Raw genomic sequence first — 25,655 nt, 5'->3', positions numbered from 1 at the left:
CCATTATTCAAATATTCAAAACAGTGCCTTGGTCGATGCCACTGCTGTACACACCAGAAGGAGTTTTTATTTCCCGAAGTTATCACTATCCCATTAATCAGCACTTCTGTGTTGCCATGGATTAATCATTATTATTGATGTGGTCGTAATTATAAATTTACTGTTTACAAAACTTTTAATTTTTGAAATGCTAAGGGTTTTCTACCCAGTAATATATTACTTTAACTGAATTTGGCAAACCTTTTAGGAAATTTTGGTCATGAACGCTCTTCGTACTTTATTTGGCATTTTTTTATTCGAGCATCACTGATGGGTCTTTTGTAGACGAAATGCGCGTCTGGCGCATATATAAAATTTTAATCCTGGTATCTATGATGAGATTCGAAGAACTACTAAAACTAATTAATTCGCCCCTCTTGTTTTTTTAACTATTCGGTTCTCTGATTATATTCATGTAGTGCATTTAAAATGTTGCCAGCTAACCCCTATTTTTCTTACCCTACGTTTTGTTTTTCAATGTTTTTCAATGAAAACGTAAGATTGTATCATAATTCCGGAACTTGCCAATTAAAGTCATGCAAACACGTAACAGATAGGCATGCAATAATAGCCGGAAGAAGTTGATAAATTTTTCCTATCAGCCCGCTATATGCACCATTTCAGATAATATGGAATTTATGCAAATTTATTGTTTTAATCATTAAGCCAAAGGTTTATCAGCTTGAAAAGTATTTTTGTCTTGGGGCCAGACAGTGCCAGCTTTGTCCCGTTTTGTAACACGGTCTCGTTCAGAGCTTCTTATCAACAGACCGCTAGTATAAATTGTAATGTTATCAAGGCTGTCCATTACACAAGATCATGAAGGACTCGGTGTTAGGTCTAGTATTCACCTTGGCTCTCGCATGTGCCTTGGATCCAGAGGTTATACTGGAGAAGCCATTTGGACTAAGGCTTAGACTAAAAGGTAAATTGTTGCATTTGCCTATTATTTATAGAATTAATAATAGAAATGAGGAATGTGTCAGAGAGACAACACATTTGCCAAAAAGCAGAAAACAGCAGAAGGCCATCATGTTGGCTTCAAAATACAACGTATGCACTAGAGAATGAGTTGTGTTTCCATAGAAGCCAAATGGATTATTGCTTAGACTAAGGTTAAAATATAACACCACGTCTGTCTCAATGTAAAAGCGATTTCTATGATAAATGTTCTTATAACTAAAGAAATCAATATCCAAGTATCATATCATTATGTACATGTACGTATAGTATGAGGTTTAACAGGCAAACTATAAAACTCAGTTGAAAAGTTTTTGGATCATTTAATCAAAACAAAGCAGAAATACATCTAACAAAAACAAAGACTGGATTTGACAGTATACTTAAACTTCCCCGCAACAAAATAAACACTAAGTACGGGTCTGTGAGTACTCACAGTAACTGATGGCTAGTTCAAAGCCATTACAGTTGAAAAAAAATCATGCATCTAAGACTATTATGAAACGTAAATAAAGATTGTAGGGAACGTTAGCTTTTAAGCTGGGGTCACACATTCACGATTTTTACTACCGTCCTCGACAGGACCATTCCCGATTAAAATTGATCAAAAGTCTGATCAAGATCCTGTGAATCGTGGATGGAAATTCAAACTTAAATCAAAATTTAAAAAAAAAAATAATTTGATCACGACAACAATCAGATAGTGTCCAGGAAGCGACGATATTCAACCGTTTCTAAGCGAATTAGTACCGATAATCCCGTTCTGAAGCCGCTTCTAACCCGATTTCTATTTTTCGCCAGGTAAAATTCGACCGAGTATGTCACGACTTCGTCCCGACTCTACCGAACGTAATCCGACAGAAATCAGACAGTGACCAGACAGTGAACCGACGCTGACGGAAGATATCCGTTAGAAAACTGTCGGCATATTCGGGATGATCAGTTACTGACGGAACGTAATCCTATCACGGTCCGCTCTATCGCATTGCAAACGGCTTTGTCTTGTCTCAGTCGTATTGTGTTCTGTAATTATCGGGACTCTGACGTGGGTATCATTGATTAATTTCGTATTAATAACGGGACTGTTTCGGAATGGTTTCGGCAAAAAACGGTTCACAATCGACAAGATCTGGATGCAATCTGGACTCAATCGGCAGAAAAACAACTATGAAAAATTACTCCAGATCATTCCCGTTCCACAAGACACCGTCCAGAATACACAAGACATTGTTCGGAATTCGATCCGATACAGCAGAATCTGTCACGACATAGCCACGATTTGAATCCGACTAAACAAAATCGGCTGAGTTGTCCCGAATGTTACGGGACGCACCTAACTGTCGGGGTGCTTTGCCGAACTATTCGGACCCTTCCCGACCCGTAAGAATCTGTTACGAACTAAAACGACTGTGTTCAGACAATGATAGGACATTCCAGATAATTGAGGATACTAATCCGACTTTTTCACTTTTCGTGTCGTATTGCTGTCTGATCTCAAACGGGAGCAATAATCGGCAATGTGTGAACCCCGCATTACCGCAGTCCCACTAGGCCACGATCGCACTACGATCTGTGAAAATTTTGACGATCGTAGTGCGATCGTGTAGATCGCAGTAAGGTCGTATCACGGTCGTGGTGAGGTCTTCAAGATCGTGATGTGCGTGGCAAACTTTGAACATGTTCAAAACAATCTTGGTGCGGTCGTGGCGAAATCAGGTCGTTGTAGAAGCGTAGTGAGAGCGCAAAGGTCGCTGTACCATCGTAGCAAGGGCGTAGTGAAAGCGTGATTCTATTCGGAAAGACTGCTCTACGATCTTACAGCGACATTATTACGAATTCACTACGACCATCACGCTTCCACTACGACTATACCACGCTGTTTACGACCATAGTACGATTTTAGCACGCCCTTGCCGTCCTCACCACGCTCTTCTTACGACCTGACTACGTTCATAGTACGACCATTATTCTCATTGTCATTTTGACATAAACTATATTGAAATCTCTCCAGGTTTTTCTTATAGAAAAAAGTAAAATCACAAAAATACTGAACTCAGAGGAAAATCAATTTGGAAAGTCCATAATCACATGGCAAAATCAAAAAACAAAACGCATCAAAAACGAATGGACAAGAACTGTCATATTCCTGACTTGGTACAGGCATTTTCAAATGTAGAAAATGGTGGATTAAACCTGGTTCTATAGCGCTAACCCTCTCACTTTAATAACAGTCTCATCAAATTCCGTTACATTTACATGATGCGTTAAATAAACAGTCACAATCAATAAAATAGTCAAAATATGGGAACATCAGTCATCATCGTATAACAATTTAACAGGACACAACAACATCTACTATTACGAACACATGGATTGATTTGAGTGTCTGACGTCAGAAAAATTATATACGTCACATAAATTTGTCGTTCAATGTGCATACAATAGTTATCAAAAGTACCTGGATTATAAACAATTTTAAATTTTACATAGGCAATGAGCGCAGACAGGGTTAAAAAATCAAAAGTATGTAAGAATAAATTACAGAAATCAAACTAGTCCAAAAGTTATACATAGAATTTATGAGAATCCAAAACTTTTAAAAGGAACAATTTAACAGGACACAAAAACCTATCCACGAACACATGGATCTACTTGAGTGTCCGACGTCAGAAAAATTATATACGTCACATAAATTTGTCGTTCAATGTGTATACAAACAATTTTAAAATTTACATAGGCAATGTACGCAGACCGTTGTTTTTCCCTTTTGAATGGATTTACTCTAGTAATTTTTGGGACCCTTTATAGCTAGCTGTTTGGTGTGAGCCAAGGCTCCGTGTTGAAGGCCGTACCTTGGCATATAATGGTTTACTTTTATAAATTGTTACTTGGATGGAGAGTTGTCTCATTGGCACCCATATCACATATTCCTATATATCTATTGACACATCTGTGTCATCTATAATATCGCTCGCTAAAATATTGTCATTTGAGCTTTATGGACAAGCAATAGGTTGTATTTAAATTGGATTGGTTGGTCCGACATCTCTGCTTGATTAGGATTCGTTACTATCAGATCTCTCTCTGCCTCTACATCAACCAATACTACCACACCCACATGTTGTAGTACATTTTGGTGGCATGACTGTGTTGTTTCCGAGAAACCTACGTATTAATAAAAAATAGAAGGAATGGAATTGTATTGATATAGAACACGATGTTGACGTTATTGCTGAGAACGTGGTAAGATCCCGGTATGAACGTAGTATAATCGTGATAAAAACGTGTTATAATCGGATATCTCGTGGTATTGTCGTATTGAGAACGTGATCACCGTACAAAGATCTTGATAAGCGTAGTGAGGTCGCAGAATAAGCGCGGTGAGAACGTGATATGATCGTAGCGGGATCGTTGTATAAGCGTAATGAGGACGTAGTAGCATGGTGAAAGCAACAAAAATTTACATTTTCATGCCGCTCATACCGCGACCTTACCACGATCTAAATTTATTTTCGATCGCAGTGAGCGTGGTGCGATCGTGGTCTAGTGGGACTGGGGCTTTTGTACTGAATGACTTCTATCCGTTCCCTTTGTATGATGACATCATTTGCACCGAGTGTACGTAATGGAGAATATTCCAGACAATCTTGCTGAAAGAACAACGTCTGAATTACAAGTATTTTTTTTGTAAGACAAAGTAATGTGTCTAATAGTATACCTACAATGCAAGAAAACAATCGCAAATATAATGGTCATGTACTGTGGATTCATTTATTTTCGTGGTTACCAATTTTCGTGGATTAGGGAAAACTTGCAAGATCGTGGATATTTAATTTCGAGGTTTAAACTTGCTGAAGTCTGTATACAAGCCGATAGAAAGTTTGTTATTCGTTGAACATTTAATTTCGTGGTTCAACAGTACCCACGAAAGCCACGAAAACTGGTATCCAACGAATAATAATGAATCCACAGTACTTGGTTAATGTGACAGTTATCTTTTTTATTCATTTGTCAATTCGATAAAGTGCATTGATTGGTTACCTCTGTGTAAACAGGAAATGGAAATATTTTGTCACATCAATTTGCTTTCTTTGTTTTCTATTCGTCAAATATCGCTTATTTAAGGAAAAAGAATCTTTTAAAATTGTATCTGTTATGTGTTGTTGTTTGAAATATCTCGTAGGTTTTTCAAAAAATCTAGTTTCATTTAGGTTCTTTGTGGTGTTCTGTTGTTTGAATCTATCATCTTGATAAATTATGTATATATATAATATATTTCGTTGTAGAAGGGTCTAAAAACAGCACAAACAACATTTTCCAAAAGACCAAAAAAGTGAAAAAGTATATTTTAACAAAACGCATTTGACTAACAGGTCGAACAACTGATGTTCTTTAACCCTGCTGACTGCCATTGGCGATTGCCAAATAAAATTGATCACAAGATGTAACAAAATGGATCTTAATATAAATTTAATACTAAACAGAAACAAACAAAATAACTTGTGGTCACGATGTTATGCCACAAACATACGGTGTCATTATTTCTTTAGTACACCAGATCCGGATTTCGACAATAAATGTCTCTTCAGTGATGTTAGGGATCGAAACGGTATTTGGAAGGCCATATAAAAAGTACCCTAATTTTTAGAAAAAGTACCCTCATTTTTAGATAAACTCTTGAATTTTAAGAGTCAATATAATTATAATATATATATAATATATATATATTATAATTATCATAATTATATATAGGTCGAAGAACTGATGTAATAAATAATATTCAAATTAATACTCGCCACTTTAAAGCGAAAATATTCAAGTTCAACTTATCATCGCCAATTCACATGTAACGTAACGGTACCCAAATTGCACCGAGTACCCAAATTGCACCTATTTAGCAAAAAAAGCAGCGGACATCTTACAAGATTTCCTAGAGACTACACAATTTGTATTTTTATGATTTGATACTATGCACATCTTTCAACATAGGTGAAAATATTTAGATATGCACAAAACGTTCACAGTATTTATCAATAGATTAAGTGTTTACCGAAAAAGCAAAATGTACTGAAACGTCGCCATGCGACGTCATCTTTTTAAAATGATCAAATACAATATGTTACGAGTACCCATTTAAACAAAAATTAAGAATAAGCATGGACTTATATCCAATTGTTCAAAATATTTGAAGAAATTAAACAAAGCTCTGTTATTCGACTTTTGACGATGCGAATTTAAGCATAGATGCAATTTGGGAACTCCTCATTTCAGAATCATTGATGGTTTGCAGGTCAGTTTAGACCAATTTTTCTATGATTCCATATGGATTAAAAATCGAATTGGTATACCTATATAATAAAGAAGGATATGGCTACAAAATAAACACAGAATGGACATTATTGTCTTTATCATAAAAAAACGTAGGTGAAAAAACTGTCAAACTAGGTGCAATTTGGGTACCGTCACGTTATGTCTGTATGTATGTGCCTTATCTCATTATGTAAGAACGAATTATTCCTTAGACAATCACAAAGGCTTCCTATATATAGTCCGGCCGATCGGTGAAAAAAATGTTCAAATAATGAGGAAAGCACCAATTTTTGCATGATGGTACATTTTTGTGTACTGAGCAATATAAGCTATGGACCGATCCTCAAAATTTAATTTGGCGGCTTATTTCAAGATGGCTGCCGTACGTTCTAAAATATTTTCCGGTATTACACAAACCACACAGGATTTGATGCTGGAAGCACAAAAGTCAACATATTTGAATGACTGGGTGTACTTTTTTGTTTTTGATTTGATTTGATTTTGTTTAGATCTATCTCTGAAATACAAAATGACGGCTATTTTCAAAATGGCCGCCTTAAAAAATAAGCAAATATTCATTATTGAGAATTGACCTGAATATAAACATTTTTTTTATGTATAGTGTCATTTAGTATCTGTCCCCTTTCTGTCCTTTTTGATTTTGCCTTGCTTGTCATTCCATACACAAAGTAGTAGCTTTCATAAAAATCTGCAGTAGTATCTTTCATTAAAAGCTGCACTATTTGTTGTCACACATACAAGCTGTGATTTGGGATTTATCTGCCTTAAGATATTATTCAGTTCCTATCTTATTTCTTGGGTCGCAACATTTTTCAATTTGAGATATTATACTGTGGATTGCAAATCATTTAAACACATATCAGTGAAGTGGCAGGAATTGAGGAGAAGAAGGACAAGTACATTGAAATGGCAGAAACTGAATCACCTTGAGATATGGAGAAATCCACAACTGAAGACGCTTTAACAGAGGACAGCTCAGAAATGACTATTACACAATTGTACCAAGAATTTTTAGCAGGTAGAAAATATAATGCTCAAAGAACAGGTGAGATTTACCGTAATATAAAACAGAGCGAAGCGAGAATAGATAAAACATGTGTTGCTATCATTACGATTCAAGCTGAACAGAGAGAGGCAATGAATATTAATAACAAACAGATGGGAACAATATCTCAGAAAATTCAGCAGTCTGAAGACAGGATAGACCACAAGGCTAGTGGTTATTGCTTTGCGAAATTGATAGTCAGACCAATAAGATGTTCAATGTTGTGGTGAGACGGATGGACAAGCTGACAACAACTGAGGAAGGAGACACAGTTCAATTTAAAAGTGCATTTGAACAGCAGGGTACCTTCCAACAACTGACATCTGTTGTAAATGAATTGGTGGACAATCGAAATAAAGAAGTTAAAATTCCTGCAATGGACACATCATCTAAGCCAAAATTTGACCAAAAAAAGTACAACGCAAGTTTACCTAAAGTACATAACAGAATCCTTACATTGGTTCTTTCCCCAATTGTAGTTCGCATGAACCATCAACCGCGCCAACTCTGTTGAAGGTGTCTTCAACTGAAGTCAAAAGTCCCAAGTCACGGCCCTTGGCCCTGCATGAGACAGTTCAAATTATTCAACAACAATTTCCATTTAAGAACATACTATAAACCTCTAGTACTAATCAATGATACCAGCAAAAGGCCTATATGTTTCCTTATCTTCTATGAGTCAATAATATTTGGTTCAGAGCAGCACACCATTACAGAAACAATTGGCTGCAAGTGGATTCAACCAAGTTTCTCCAAAGCATAATGCAGTGCCTACTTACGGTATCATCCCCGTCGAGTCAATGGCAAATCTCACATTTATCACTTCAATTATGACAACCTCGTCAGTTCCTGGAGCTATAATAAGCTTCCCATAACAGCAAGCTGACTCCACTGGCCGATCCAAAAAAACTTCAGAGGAAACCAAAAGAGTGTGGCAACAGCTCTTCTTCAGACTCCTCATTGGAGAGAGAATATACCCGATGGCAAGAAAATCTTGGTGCAATGGACCGGAGTCCAAGCCCACAGCTCCAAAAAATGCAAAAACTTTATAGAAAAGGATCCTTGAATCTGGAGGCGTTTATTTACCAATTTGAACGAACTGCCGGTAGATGACAATGAGAAACCAGATAAAATGTATGTAGGCCTCAGATTGCCAGGCCGATGTTGCCTTGGAGTATGCTCGCAAGGTAAACACAGATGATGATTCCAAGGCCTTAAAAAGCATTCATTTGGAGCAGCGCTTCAGCCAGAAAGACGATCAAACCAGATTAGAACCGAAACATTCCTCCGAGGATGTAAAGACAAAGATTCTTTAAGGCATGTAGTAGAGAGGAACCCAGAAACATTCAACAAGGCGTTAAAATAATTGAAAACCTAAATAGCAAACCAGAATGCGATATATGGATAAAAAAGTGCGAATTATGACCATCGAAAAGTCTACTTTGCTGATGGCGTAGTATCACCGACCGATAAAGGAAATATGAGCAGCTTCACCAGGATACGTAGCAAATTTAAAAGCATCCCCAACAATGGAGTCTTTAAACATCAAAAGGTCGGGCCAGTAGGCAAACGCACGATTCCAAAGTCTATTGGTCATGAAAAATCACCTCATTACAAAATCGAACAGAGGCCCACGACCTCCTCTGATATTGTCATCAGACGAACCATTTAAAAATAGCTTAGCAGTGCGAGGTAATATACATGACCAGAATGTGAGCATGATTGTGGACACTGCTGCAATATACTATTAGTAAATTAATTCCGTCAGAAAATGGAGATTTGGAGAACCTAACGCTACGTGGTTTAGTTTAACAACTTGTTTTGGGGAAGAATATAAAGAACGACTCTCGACATTAATAAAGTAAACATACAATGGGATGTGTGCAAAGATCCATTAACAGACGATGTTATATTTAGGCTAGATATTTTGGACATATTGAGCGCAGTGATAAACCTGAGTACTCCCACAATTACCATCAACAATAAAGTGATAAATGCGGCATTTGTTAACAGTGGAAACGAGATTTCAACTCAGCAAGTTTGCATAAAACGAACGAACCATCACAGTTCCGCCAAACTCAAAAATGACTGTTACCATTAAAACTAATAAAAGTGCTGACCAGGAGTGCATTTAAGGATCATGCTCGCTGAATAGTTGCGAATTGGTTCTGCACGTAGTTGGAAAAGGATATAGTTGCCCCTTAAACATTTTAAATGATGGCAATCGTTTAATCCGCCTGAAGAAAGTTACTCCTATTGATTAAATAGAATAATTTGACGATGTAGTGGGAAGGGAAGATGAAAACGCGATAAGTGACGTAAGACGTTGCAATGATGAGACACGAGACAAGGTGCCCTCGGCACTGCCTCAAAGTTCAGACGAGTTACTTACTATTCCACCACATTTAACCGACATATATTAACGTTCAATCGATTCGTTTCAACCTATTTTATTCCTACCATTAAAACTGAAAGCGTTTAAAGAACAATTACAATGTTAACATGTTACATATTGTATCTATGTGTTATAGAAATATCCAAATTTTTTTTTTTTATATTTAAAAATTAATTGATAACAAATTCAAGAACATGAAGTCCATTTTTAAGGAATCACTACTTTAATTTCCGAAATTATATAGAACAATTTTAGGACAATCTTGATATTTATACCGTTTTTCCACCATCTTGAAAATGGCAGCCATATTGGATTTTTCGGAGTGGGGTCCATAGCTGAAATCAAAGGGTAAATAACCAAGAACTACTATGCAAAGTTTCATGCTTTCCTCATCAAGTGAGCAATTCTGCCCTATATCTGCACCAATCGGCCGGACTAATACATGAAGTTAGAGTTTTAGCATACAATGTAAAAATATATAATAAAAGTGCATTTTAGAACAGTTTCTTCTTTTGAAATAAAGGCACCATTTCCATAAATTTTAGCATGCTTATATACATGTATTAGATTTTCTATAAAATATTTTCCAGTACAAAGCATGAACATGTAAAACATTTGAATCGATAAATTGTGCTTGATTATACCGTTTGTTTGATTTAAATACGGCGATTTTTCAGCATATATATCCGAGTGCTTTTTAAAAAAAATGTATGTGGCTGATTGTTGAGATTCAAATTTTGTCTATTCTTTATTTACTCGCTAATCTTTCTATATATGTGTAAACTCATCATAGATACCAGGACTAAATTTTGTATATACGCCAGACGCGCGTTTCGTCTTCAAAAGACTCATCAGTGACGCTCGAATCCAAAAAAGTTAAAAAAAGTCAAATAAAGTATGAAGTAAGAGCATTGAGGACCAAAATTCCTAAAAGTTTTGCCAAATCCAGCTAAGATAATCCATGCTGTAGAAAAGCCTTAGTATTTCAAAAATTCTAAATTTTGTAAACATATTATTTATAAATATAACCATATCAATGATAATTCATGTCAGCACAAAAAGTGCTGACTACTGGGCTTGTGATACCCTCGAGGAAATAAATCTCCACCAGCAGTGGCATCGACCCAGTGGTGGTAAATAAACTCATCATAGATACCAGGACTAAATGTTAGTTTTCGTTTGATCACTCTATATTTGCGCGCCTACATAAGTGTTCCTTTTCTGTTGTTCATTCTTTGTTTACTCGCTTATCTTTCCACACATGTTTTAGTGTTCGTTTGATCACTCTATATTTGCGCGCCTACATAAGTGTTCCTTTTCTGTTGTTCATTCTTTGTTTACTCGCTTATCTTTGTATATAATTATGTGTGTTAGTTTTCGTTTGATCACTCTATATTTGCGCGCCTAACCCTCTACATAAGTGTTCCTTTTCGGTTGTTCATTCCTTGTTTACTCGCTAATCTTTCCACACATGTTTTAGTTTTCGTTTGATTACGCTGTATTTGCTAGTTTGTCTGCACACTTTTATTTCATTTATTTATTCGTACATTTGACGCACTTTTCGATATGTGATCTGATTGGTTTTTATATCTTTTTAATTTCAGATGAGTCATCACTTTTAGGAGTTAAGTTTGAAGTACAGCCAGAGGGACAAAAGATTTACAAAGAGTTCATAGAACACAGATGTGAGTGAAAACATGTATTATTTATTATATCTATAACTGTCATTGGACATCTTGGATGAACCAACCACGTTTTGTTTCTATTTCATGTTTGAAATAAAACATACAAAGAATGTTAATAGGTGTGACATGTTAGAATATGTCTCACTTATAAGGTATTTCCACTTTTCCGTGGAAAGACCTATTGGTTTTCTTCTGATTATTATTATTATTATTATTATTAGGTCTTTCAACCTTGAAGGTGAAAGACCTATAGGGTTTGTTCTGATTATTATTAGGTCTTTCAACCTTTCAGGTGAAAGACCTATTGCTTTTGTTCTGATTATTATTTTTTTTTTCTTCTGCCAATTTTTTTTTCCTTCACTGTTTTCTTGCTTCACAAGATGTCGCTTAGATATATGGTATATGATATCGAACAGTTAATACGCTTCTAAAACTGACACCGTGTAACAAAAAAATTTACTTTGTAAGAGTTATCTCCCCGAACACTGTTTTTCTTGTTATCTCTAAGGCTTCGCAACCGTATAAGAAACCGACAAATTTATTTTTCCAAATTGCTCGTTATATCCTCAGGATGTTCTGTTTTATTTTGACCGAAGATAACCGGAGACTCCATATGAGAGTTATCCCCCCTTTTCAAATTTGTATATGATATAGGTGATATGCATTTCATGCATTTCTAACTGGTAAACCATAAGTGATAGAGACCCAGGGTCTTTTGATTAAAGATCCTTGGTCCAAAAAAATGAAAATGAGGTCAAGGTCAAAGGTCAAGGTCAAATTCTAAATTTTGATTTTGGCTTATTTTCACTTATTTTCATTAACCTTATAATATATCGACCAATTATTTTTACTAAATTGTTAGTTGCGACATGTCGTAACTTATAAATTTTGGTTGCAAGGGTGCGTAGACAATAAATGGGAATTTTTGCCCCTCTTATATTTAGAATTATGCGTAAAGTGATATTACTCATGAACCATACATAACACAGACCAAGGGTCTTTTGATTAGAGATCCTTGGTTTATGACCTTGAAATTGAGGTCAAGGTCATAGGTTAATTGGACGTTCTAGATTTTGACCGTTGCTCTAAATTCAGATTTATACATCATAAAGCCATAGGAACTGACATTTTCAACTGAATTTTAATATTTTCATATCAAAATAGATCTTTATTAGTTGAAAGACCTTCAATTGTTTTTTGAACAATTGGTTTTTAATTATTATGTTTTTTCTTCCGCCAACTTTTTGTTCCTTCGCAATTTTTTTGTTTAGCAAGATGTCACTAAGATATATGGTATATGATATCGAACAATTAATACGCTTTTGAAACTGACACCGCGTAACCAAAATCTTATCCATGTAAGAGTTATCTCCCCGAACACTGTTTTTATTGTTATCGCTTAATCTTCGCAACCGTATAAGAAACCGACAAATTTATTTTACCAAATTGCTCGTTATATCCTCAGGATGATTTGATTCATTTTGACCGAAGCTATCCGTAGACTCCATATGAGAGTTATTTCCCCTTTTTGCTTAATAAATATTTTGAAATGAGCGCCACTGATGAGTCTTATGTAGACGAAACGCGCGTCTGGCGTACTAAATTATAATCCTGGTACCTTTGATAACTATTTACACCACTGGGTCGATGCCACTGCTGGTGGACGTTTCGTCCCCGAGGGTATCACCAGCCCAGTAGTCAACACTTCGGTGTTGACATGAATATCAATAATGTGGTCATTTTTTTTTATAAATTTCCTGTTAACAAAAGTTCAAATTTTTCGAAAAACTAAGGATTTTCTTATTCCAGGCATAGATTTCCTTAGCCGTATTTGGCACAACTTTTTGGAATTTTGGATTCTCAATGCTCTTCAACTTTGTAATTGTTTGGCTTAATAAATATTTTGAAATGAGCGTCACTGATGAGTCTTATGTAGACGAAACGCGCGTCTGGCGTACTAAATTATAATCCTGGTACCTTTGATAACTATTTACACCACTGGATCGATGCCACTGCTGGTGGACGTTTCGTCCCCGAGGGTATCACCAGCCAAGTAGTCAACACTTCGGTGTTGACATGAATATCAATAATGTGGTCATTTTTTTTTATAAATTTCCTGTTAACAAAAGTTTAAATTTTTCGAAAACCTAAGGATTTTCTTATTCCAGGCATAGATTTCCTTAGCCGTATTTGGCACAACTTTTTGGAATTTTGGATTCTCAATGCTCTTCAACTTTGTAATTGTTTGGCTTAATAAATATTTTGAAATGAGCGTCACTGATGAGTCTTATGTAGACGAAACGCGCGTCTGGCGTACTAAATTATAATCCTGGTACCTTTGATAACTATTTACACCACTGGATCGATGCCACTGCTGGTGGACGTTTCGTCCCCGAGGGTATCACCAGCCAAGTAGTCAACACTTCGGTGTTGACATGAATATCAATAATGTGGTCATTTTTTTTTATAAATTTCCTGTTAACAAAAGTTTAAATTTTTCGAAAACCTAAGGATTTTCTTATTCCAGGCATAGATTTCCTTAGCCGTATTTGGCACAACTTTTTGGAATTTTGGATCCTCAATGCTCTTCAACTTTGTAATTGTTTGGCTTAATAAATATTTTGAAATGAGCGTCACTGATGAGTCTTATGTAGACGAAACGCACGTCTGGCGTACTAAATTATAATCCTGGTACCTTTGATAACTAATTATATTTGATATAAGTGATATGCATTTTTAACTGGAAAACCATAAGTGGTAGAGGCCTAGGGTCTTTTGATTTGAGGTCCTTGGTCCCTAAAAATCAAAATGAGGTCAAGGTCAAAGGTCAAGGTCATGATTAAAATTTTGATTTTGGCTTGTTATCTCTTATTTTCAAAAATCATACAAGATATCGACAAAATAATTTCACACAATTGTTGGTTACGACATGTTGTAACACATAAATTTTAGTCGAAAGGGTACGTAGACATTTGACGCGAGTTTTCCCCCTTTTTATATCTAATATCATACGTATGGTAATATAACTCATTAACAATATAAAGTAGAGGACTAGAGTCTTTTGATTTGAGGTCCTTGGTTTATAACCTTGAAATTGAGCTCAAGGTCATATGCTAATTAAACGTTCTAGATTTTGACCTTTGCTTTTACCTCATATGTACACATGATAAAGCCATGGGACTTTTTGCATTAAGTTGTAAGCAATGTGACCTTAAAAAACACAACCGGAAGTGACCTTTTTTAAACCGGAAGTAGCTATTTTTTCTTCTTAATAAATGTAAAAGTATATAGAACCATATATTTTTGGAATCAGTGTCAAGTAAACTATCAAACAATACCGGAAGTAAACTTTTTAAACCGGAAGTAAAAGATTATCTCCCTTTTCGATATATTTTTTTTATAGAAACCATATATTTTTTGGCTAAAATTGACATTTTAAACCAAATTTTCATATTTTTATATAAAAAAAGTCTTAACTGACGGAAATACCATCAATGGTTCTCTGAACAATTGGTTTTTAATTATTACATAGATTTGTATTTTAAATTCATAGCTAATTGATTTTAGCTAATAGCTTAGATGTGCATAGTACGCATTTGTTCACCCCGAAAAGTAGATGTTAGATAGGGTGCGTATTATACATAGCTACAGTCGGTTTTTAATTTATTTTTTTATTTCTATCAATTGCGTTTTTCACTTCATTATTGTATATATATTTCATTATGTTTTTCAGTTTATTTTTTTATTTGATATATTTAAAAAAAAGTACTAGACACAAAGAAGTTATAACCCGACAGTAATTTGTTTTATGAAAATTAGGTTAAAAACTGACACCAAATAAATCTCATGTTTTCCAATGAAATGGTAAAACGGCAAACACGATCATTTTATATTTTTCTACAGTGGATGGAGCATGGGAGTTTCATTTACCGGAAGTTAAAATAGTTCCTGGAGGAAAGCTGAGGTACAGACTCACAGCATACTACGAGAATAACATCGAAGAATCTGATTGGAAGACACGTAAGTGTATAACATAAGTGGAGTTGTTATGCAACATCGTTTGTAACGTTCATTTTGATTGGATAAATTAACTTCTCCAAATATCATGGCATCGTGACAATTTAAAATTGTTAACTAATTTGCGACCAGCAACTCATCAATTGATGCTGTGTGAGCTTTATAGGCAAAACAGTTCTGTTTGAGATGTTTTTATATAATGAAACTTTTATCCCTCCCTCATTTACAGAAATGCAAAAAATAAACTCATTGCATACGTGGAAGGTATTGTCATGCAAATTAAGAATATACATAGATTATGGATGAGAAATTGAAAACTTTCATTATATTGAACAATTTCTGCAATGAAGTGGGTGGGTAAGACACTACCCGAGGATAACACTAATCGTGCACTGAAAAAGACTCGATTCAAAGTTATAATATACCTTGTTCAGGGATGGAGATCTTAATCATATATAGTATATATTGAATGAAAGGAAAGGACGGGGTATAACACCCCAATGGTAAAATCCATAGGTCTACTAAAAAGGCCATATATTTGAGGCCAAAGGTCAACGTGTGTGGTCATTCTAATTGTATGCGACGAATATGTTTTGGTCATCTGTGTATTACTTATATAAACCTATTTTTTATTTAAAAAAAAGTGATGGATCGGAAACAAAAATGTTCCCGAAAATTCATCACCTGGAGGTCAAATTTATGCAGAATTATTAAACAAATATTCATTAAAAGAGGGACGAAAGATACCAAAGGGACAGTCAAACTCATAAATCTAAAACAAACTGACAACGCCATGGCTAAAAATAAAAAATACAAACAGACAACAAATAGTACATATGACACAACATAGAAAACTAAAGAATAAACAACACGAACCCCACCAAAAACTAGGGGTGATCTCAGGTGCTCCGGAAGGGTAAGCAGATCCTGCATTAATATGAATGTGATATATCTTTGTTTTGAAAATATAGTTATAATCATTTTGGACACGATTTATAACAAGTGATTTTATGTGTTAGTCTATAGTATAGAAGGTAGCGAGGCACATTGACGCCTAACTCCAAATTTTAATTTATTATTTCCATATTACAATAATAAAGTCACCATTGATTAGATGATATATTTTACTATGTTACAGATGAAGTAGAGCCTTTAAAACCTGTTAGAAGTATGAAGAGAGCCGTTGTATTTAGAGATGACTACAACAGCTTTAACCAGGGTAGTTACAGTATAGAGTGTTCAGCATGGGGAGGCGGAGTAAGTTATTTTTGACTAATCATTAGGAAAGTTTTAAAGTGGCTATGGTTATTGTAACAGTACTCTTTTGCCGTGACGGATATAGAAATTCTCATAAGTGGAGGCCCACTGACTTCCTACTCTAGTCGTGTTTAAGTGATTCCCTAAATAATCAACCAAATTTTCCTACAAAAAGGAGAGGGTGGCGTCAGTACCAAAAGACACTCCACCTAAACCGTCCTCTGCTTTATAGAGACGTCCTTTTCCCCTGAAAATGCTTTACATGATTTTATTCGAAGAGTGATCCTAAATGATAAACTTTTAAGAAATTATCCATTTCTTTTAACACAAAAATTAAGTTAAGGGTAATGGTACATCAAATGGACCATATTAAAGATTTCGGTAAGATTTGAGATATACAACTTTTTCTCTATGGACTTAAACTAAAAATCGAAAACTAATGCTTTTATTATTTTTTTTCTGCTATATTACTGCTTGAATTCTTTCATGAGAGGAGAAAATTGCTAAAGAAAGCACATCAAATAAGCGAATAATTTTTTTTTTTGAAAGAATATTTGTTGATAAAAACACAGCCAGATTGAGAAACACTTAAACAAAGATGCCAGACGAAAAAGTTATGGGAACTTTATTGACCTTATCATATATTGCTGATAGTTTTCCAGACCTAGTCACATATTTTCAAGCTTGAAAAGGGGATACATTCCAGCGACACGTCCTACCACTTCGTACAAATGTATAGTGGAAGTGGACCCCCCGAGGTTTGCTGCCATTGTAACATATGTAACGCGATACATGTTTTTGTTTAAATACACATTGTACTCTAGTGTAGTCAGGACAATTTTAATAAAATTGAGAATGTAAATGGGTAATGCGTCAATGAGACAATAACCCGACCATAGAGCAGACAACAGCCGGAGATGTTTGGTATCTTTTTAATCTGCACAAAAATTTCGGCAATACAAGGAAATATGCATGCATTTTATAGTACAAATACAAATAACAAAGACTGGTATGAAATATATAGCCCATTTACTTTATTATCTTTGTCGTCTAATTTATCTGTCTATCTCCTTTTCAGAATAACGAATTTCAAGTAAACACAAACCAAGGGAAGAACCTGTTCTCCAGAGGAGGTCACCTCTACATCAAACCGGTATGTAAATAGTTATATGATTTGAAGTCATGTCAGTTTTAAAAACAAAGATTGCTGCCGATCAGCTATAAATGTTTGTGACAGTTTACGGCATCAGTAAATCTGATTGCGGAGTACAATTCTTTGGAAGTTTATTTAGCTTTAAAAATCGTTGTAGATGTAAAAACTAACAAGGCATAGACGGAAATTATTCCCTTGATGTTATTGACCTTAAAAACCTGAATGAAAGAAAAGAAATCCAAAATATCACATTGTTAGACATCCGAATATAAGTCACAAATGCAGGTTCAACAAATTTGCTGCCCACATAATTTTACTATATTACATATAAATATATATAAAAAAATATTGTTTTATTTTATTGATACGGGAGCTACCATTTGATTTTTAATGGAGGGGAGGGGGTGCTAGGATAAAAAGAAAATGCCCTGCCTTTTTTCTTCGAAATAATTACTGTTCCTACCTTTTTTTTTATATTTTCACTCTATTCGGTCCTGCCTTCTTTTATCAGTTTTTCCTGACTTTTATTAACATATATTGTCAACCTGCCTTTTTTTTCCAAATTGCCCATTCTGCTTTTTTTAAATCAAAACTCCTGTCCTGCCTTTTTTTTACAAATGTCATCCAAGCCCCTTCTCCCCATTAAAACATAGTTTTTTACAAACACACCTTTAAATCTTTAAACAAAGATATTATAGAACGTGATTAATTTTATTGTAAACGAGTAACGACCAAACGTATCTATATACATACAGATTTTACATTCCAGACTTTGACAATCGACGACCCTGACTACGATTCCAACAGACTATATCATGGACGTATGGTAGTGAAAGGTAAGCTATCATTTTTTTGTTTTTGTTATTCAAACTAGGACGTGCATGTAACACATTGAATTATAATACTTGCTATTTGTTTGGGGAAATCCATTCATTTCTTTTTTTTCAGTTTTTGAAACCTGATGTTCGGTAGTTGTCGTTTGTTGATGTTGTTCATAAGTGTTTCTCGATTCTCGTTTTTTATATAGATTATACCGTTGGCTTCCACTTTTGAATGGTTTTGCAATAGTAATTTTTGAGGCCCTTTATAGCTTGTTGTTCGGTGTGAGCCAAGGCACCTTGTTGAAGACCGTACTTGTACATTTTTACCTATAATGGGTTTTCTTTTACAAATTGTGTCTTGTGTCTTGTGTTGAGAATTGTCTAATTGGCACTCAAATCACATCTTTCCAATATCTATGTAACACATGGATTTATTGAAGTAACTAATGTTATCATAAAAATTCAATGAATACTCTAAGAAAATCAATTTCTTAGCAAATACATACTTACTAAGTTTTTGGGAAATTTCTTCATTTGTATTTTTTCGATTTTTATTTAACACATACATGTATAACTTCATGTATAGACTCATTGTGATGAATCTGTTGTTTCCAAGATAACAGCCTAATCAATTTAAACCATAGTATGTTATTTGAAATTTTATTGATATAATGAAAACCAGAGGTCCCGAATAAAAAAAAAAATCCCGACCGGCATCCCGAAATTTGAAAAAAAGAAATCCCGAATCCCGAAAAGATCAATCTCGAAATTCCGAGCTGAAAAACACCCGATTCCGATGTCCCTAAAAAAGGTCCTGCCCCTCTATAATAGTGCCATGAAGGAGCATTTCTTGCTATCCTGAGTAACTGATCATGGTCACCATCATACAACCTTCAACAATAAGCAAAGTCAAGTGTTTTTATTCTAACATTTTTTTTTCAGACACAGTTAATTCTTATACATGTTATTATTATTTGCAGACGATTTTTGTGGATATTGCAGTCAATCCACTAACTCGGGTTGTGACAGGACGGCTGTCAATGGCAACGTCTTAAACCCAATCATGTCTGGGAAAGTCACAACGCATGCGTCAATCCGATACGGAACAGTCACTGTTAGAGCAAAGATTCCCAGGGGAGACTGGATTTGGCCAGGTAAAATATATCTTTCTCTCTCTTAAATTACACTTTTAATTTTTTTCTTGTAATGTTTACTTTCTACAAATTACACTATAAATTCTTATAATTATGATATGCTATTACAATGTTTGTGCATTTTTCTTTCTCATCAATTTCAAAATGTCCATACAAAATAGAGTAATAACAAATTACATGTACACAATTTACAGATAAATAAGTAAAGTAAAGATGGGACGACCCGGATGCATACTTGACACTTATACTGCAACCAAATCTGATTAAATATTATACCTAAGTCACAAAAAATAACTGCTATCCGATTTATATATGTCATGTGAACATCAACATTCTGAATCGTGTAACAATCTAACAGATGTATTTCATAATCATGTTTTTGTTATTTTCGAAAGCAAGGGGACAAAAAAGTGGCCATATTATTCCATCTCCGAAAACCAAGCAACTGCCATCTACCTCCTAAACGAGTTGTTTAAAACTTTTAAAACGCATAATTCAACCATCTTCAACACTGGGTACCCGATTTAACAACCTAAAAATTATGCAAATGTTACTTCATATTCCAACCTACACATCACAACACGGTCATGCCTTCTGTATACGTCTTTCTATAGACCCGGAGAAGTGTATTTAACAATCATTGTGTGTAACCTAAATGTCTTACGGACTATATAAGATCATATAATGGAAGTTGTCGTTTGCGGGTCGGAATGGGATTCCTTTATTTATTGTACTTGCATAACCACGTTTCCCTATTCCTTATTTTTTTGACCAATTATTGTTCTCTTCTAAATATTTTACAATATTATTTTCTTTTCGTTATTATCATTGCCTATTTTTCTCTATTCTTTAATTACTAGCATTTTTTCCCTTTTTGTCCGTTAATCTCTATGTATCCCTATCTATAATTCTAACATGACGTTCTTCAAACGCTTTGAGTACACACCCGTGGTAAAATATGAATATATTGTTTGGACTGTTCCGATCGTACTCTCACGTCATAAGCTTTTTTAAGAATGAGGTACCCGACGTCATAGAAAGATGACGTAAGAATACAAGCATTTTACGGGAAAATACACGCTTCTGAAACAGAAAATCATCACAACAAGGAAATTTAAACAAACAATGCTAAAGTGTGGTATAATCCAATTTTTTTAAAACATGTAAGACATATAAGTAAATTATCATTTAAATGCATCCAAAACTATCTAAATATGTTATCGTAAATAGTTAAAGCATGTCACTAATTCAGTCAGCTCCGTTCTTTTACGTCAGTTTTCTAGTGCGTTTATCTATGGGAACGGCAAATATTTGCCTCCACCTAGAGTGTTTCGATCCAAAAGAATTGCCGTATGTGTCCTATTAGAATGGAAATAATTCATGGGGGTTGAATATATCTAGATTTTACCACGGGTTGTCCCTTTATGCCGATATTTTACCCCTCGCTATCGCTCAGGGTAAAATATTTGTCATAAAGGGCCAACCCGTGGTAAAATCACAATATATTCAAGCCCCCATGAACTATTTCTTAAATATAAAAAAGAAGATGTGGTACGATTGCCAATGAGACAACTGTCCACAAGAGACCAACATGACACAGAAATTAACAACTATAGGTCACCATACGGCCTTTAACAATGAGCAAAGCCCATACTGCATTGTCAGATACAAAAGGCCCCGAAATGACTGTAACACAATTCAAACGAGAAAACAAACGGCCTTATTTATATAAAAAAAATATATAAAACTCATGTAGACCTTCTTATTATCACAAAAGTGGTTATAATTGTGTTTGTGTTCTCTTTACTAACAGCAATATGGATGTTGCCAAAGGATTGGCATTATGGTGGCTGGCCTCGTTCTGGTGAAATTGATTTGATGGAAGCACGTTGTAAGTATAGAAAATCATACATGAATACACGTAATATGTCGATGTTTGACGATAGAAGTACTATTCAGTAAATACGGATACATTATTTAGAGATAGGTGCTACCGAATGAGCTCCTAAAATTTATTTCGAATGCATATCATTGAACTTGTCAGGGTCATGTAATTATAAATTCTATGACTTTAATCCCATATGAAAATTTACAACAACTATACTTTTAGAGAAAGTTTGATTTAGGGAACGACCATTTAACTTCAAGATGGAAAAAAGGGGAGGGTCTCTAATAATATTATGATCCCCAATTTGATTAAAAGAACTGTTGTTGTTATGCAGATGACCAACATTAATATTCCAAATCCAGATTTTCCTTTTACCTTATATTGTTTAAATTGAAGAAGAACAAAAATGATTGATAGCATCGAAAAACTTAAAAAAATAGAAATGTTCGCGCTCTGCATGAATTTTTTTCTGACTGAGACAAAAAAAAAACATATTCTCCTCCCTTTGAAGTTATATGGTTATCCCCAAAAGTACAATGTGTTAGAATGGTTAACAGTATTATGTTGATGATCGTTTTTTTTTGTTCTCAAACTACGTTTTACTTATCTAATTTCTAGGTAATGCAAAAGTAAATTGTGGTGGTAACGATCACGGAGTAGGAGAAGTTGCATCCACACTTCATTGGGGACCATCACCTAATCAAAATGGCTTCATGAAAACACATGGCGAAAAGTAAGTAGAGAATCCTAACTATCATGGGACCCTCACCTAGTCAAAATGGCTTCATCAAAACACATGGCGAAAAGTAAGTAAAGAATCCTAACTATCATGAGACCATCACCTAGTCAAAATGGCTTCATGAAAACACATGGCGAAAAGTAAGTTAAGAATCCTAACTATCACGGGACCCTCACCTAGTCAAAATGACTTCATGAAAACACATGGCGAAAAGTAAGTAAAGAATCCTAACTATCATGGGACCATCACCTAGTCAAAATGGCTTCATGAAAAAAAGTAGGTAAAGAATACATAAAATCATGAAAATGAATGATAATCAGAGAGCTATCAACTTGGACAATCACATGAAAACTCATGGTGAATTGTAAGTAAATAAACATAATTATTAAAGGGAAGTTCATGTATTGTATTTATTTTTATTGACGTCTGTATAATAATTGTAAGTAACGCAGCATCTTTTTCTTGTTTCCCATTTTTACTATTTACTCCTCTACCTGTTTCATATGACATCATCATAATATAATTCATTATTATTTCTTTTTTGTTTAGATATAGTTACTTACTAGATTAGTTTTATTTCAGAGACAAGAATGGTGGCGACTGGGCAGATGACTTCCATATCTATAAATTAGAGTGGTACGCAGATCATATCAGGTATGTTCATGTACCATTGTAAGGGTCAAAACTTTAAGGTCAATTCCCGTTTGAAAGAGGTATAAATTCCTGAAAAACTGAAGTAAAAGACATGCTTATTTTATAAGTTGATTGGATTGAATGCGAGCATTACCTGAATTTCCTTTTTCTATAAGACCCATTCATAGATTATATAGACTGATAGCCGGTAATACGGAATGGGTTTTTCGAATTGTTTATAAGCCATAAGATTGCTTATAATTGCACAAATCAGGTCATTAGAAATTTGTTCGGTAGTTTTCTCCTTGGCAAACATACCACATTTCTTATTCTCATTTGTATTGTCTTATTTTCAAAATAACTACTTAGATGAATTCCATATCCATGAGTTGGAACCGTATCATACGGTACGGTTCTAATCATGCAAATACATAGTACATGCAGGCATTATAATGGTTGTCTAGAAAAAATATCAAATGACAAGGATTTAAGAAATTATGGATAGTTGTGTCAATAATGAAATTGAGAATGGAAATGGGGAATGTGTCAAAGAGACAACAACCAGACCAAATAAAAAAAAAACAGCAGAAGGTCACCAACAGGTCTTCAACGTAGCGAGAAATTCCCGCACCCGGAGGCGTCCTTCAGCTGGCCCCTTAACAAATATATACTAGTTCAGTGATAATGAACGCCATACTAATTTCTAAATTGTACACAAGAAACTAAAAATAATTAATAATACAAGACTAACAAAGTCAGTACAGTCAAGTATAAACATCACATTAAGTATTTATGAAAACGTAACATATCAATGAAAAGTTATCTCCACCGACTTTGTTTCGCCAATACCAATGTTGTTATAGATTATCGTTGATCATTTCAAATGATTGATTTATTCGCTTGAGCCAGTACGCATACGTGATTCCCCAGTTGAGATGAATAATGATAATCTGTTTACGAATGACGTCAATTTCGTGTCAATTTCATTCTAGCGGGGGAAAAAAATCATATATATCACGCGACTCCGCTGAGAAAGGAAATCAGTCAGCAAGATCAAAGTAATTTCGTAAAAAATCGATAACAAATAGTACAAAAAATGTATTTGCTTTTAAAGAGTAACCGTTGATGGTCAACAAATAATGTACGTAGGAACCCCTGGAAATGGCTTCTACAACTATGGAGGCTTCGGTGGCAGCAATATTTGGGCAAGTGGAGGCAACAATGCTCCATTTGATCAGCCGGTAAGTTTAAGTGAGGTCAAGGTGTCGTTGATCGTTGAAAATGCCAATAATGTATGCTATAACTGGTCAAAAGCCTTAGTATTTCAAAAAATCAAAGTTTTGTATAAATTTGACCTTATAATGTTTGCTGAGAGGATTTTTTTCCGCACATACTTACGGTCTTCATATTGCCCTTGTTCTTTGTTGAAAGACGAGGAAATCATTGAGTGGTCAATAGGTCCATTTAATGCATAATCATGACTTGTGGATAAGCTGAAATGTATTCATGACGCATTGTATGAATTAATTCAGTTTTGATAAAATAATTCGACTAGCATATCACGTGTATCAGTAAGTAATGATCTCATATGGGAATGAAATTAGTATGGCGTTCATTATCACTGAACTAGTATATATTTTTTTAGGAGCCAGCTGAAGGACGCCTCCGGGTGCGGGAATTTCTCGCTACATTGAAGACCTGTTGGTGACCTTCTGCTGTTGTTTTTTCTGTGGTCGGGTTGTTGTCTCTTTGACACATTCCCCATTTCCATTTTCAATTTTATGACATAACATAAAAATTATAGTTAAATGGTCGGATCACAAAAATCCATGAGACGAGGTTTAATGTTTGTACAACGTGTCCACGATATATTATTTTTGGCATTCATTTCTAAAATGAAAAAAAATACTGCTTACAGCTGTTTCTTCAAAAAAACTAACTGGTTTCACCATCCATAGAATAAAAAACGATTAAGAAAAAGAAATGAGTTAGAAAAAGTCAAAGTCGTCAATGGTACCAGGCTTATAAACTTTTACCCTACCCGATTGTCATGTACACCATAATCAAATAGATGTTTTCTCATTACAGTTCCAGTTGATCATGAATGTAGCCGTTGGAGGTGGTTTCTTCTCATCTGGATGCAGTTACAACCAACCACGCCCATGGAATGATGGTTCAAATAAACAAATGAGAGAATTCTGGGATAGACGAGGTGAATGGCTGTCAACCTGGCATGGAGATAATGTTGCTATGCAAATTGATTATGTCGAAATGGTTCAGGCTTAATCTGAAATTTTGAATAATAAATTTGTACGCATTCTTTGTATATAGATTTCACTCTTTATTTATAGTGATATATAATAGCTACAAGAAAGTATAGTATATACTAAGGGAATAACCGGATAACGAACAAAACTATATTGCATGATAAACCACACAAACCGGAAACACCTGATTTCTAAATCATACACACAACACAAAGAAAAACAAAAAAATAAAGGCAACAGAAGTATACCGCTGTTTGAAATTCATAAATCG

The 25,655-nt window shown here is 34.7% G+C and overlaps 1 protein-coding gene across 1 annotated transcript; it reads left to right on the top strand.

Annotated features, from left to right (window-relative positions):
• The first annotated feature begins 844 nt into the window (after window positions 1-844).
• On the top strand, window positions 845-25,443 carry LOC134691141 (beta-1,3-glucan-binding protein-like). The gene is made up of 12 exons (XM_063551425.1): window positions 845-964; window positions 11,375-11,455; window positions 15,359-15,475; window positions 16,611-16,729; window positions 17,808-17,882; window positions 18,652-18,718; window positions 19,684-19,857; window positions 21,671-21,748; window positions 22,364-22,478; window positions 23,067-23,138; window positions 24,232-24,358; window positions 25,206-25,443. Exons 1-12 carry the CDS (start codon window positions 859-861, stop codon window positions 25,401-25,403), a joined length of 1,329 nt encoding a protein of 442 aa, XP_063407495.1. The 5' UTR covers window positions 845-858; the 3' UTR covers window positions 25,404-25,443.
• Window positions 25,444-25,655: the final 212 nt, after the last annotated feature.

Source organism: Mytilus trossulus, chromosome 11 (assembly GCF_036588685.1).
Source record: "Mytilus trossulus isolate FHL-02 chromosome 11, PNRI_Mtr1.1.1.hap1, whole genome shotgun sequence".
In the NCBI taxonomy this organism is placed as follows: domain Eukaryota; kingdom Metazoa; phylum Mollusca; class Bivalvia; order Mytilida; family Mytilidae; genus Mytilus; species Mytilus trossulus.
This window is presented reverse-complemented; position numbering and strand designations above follow the sequence as displayed.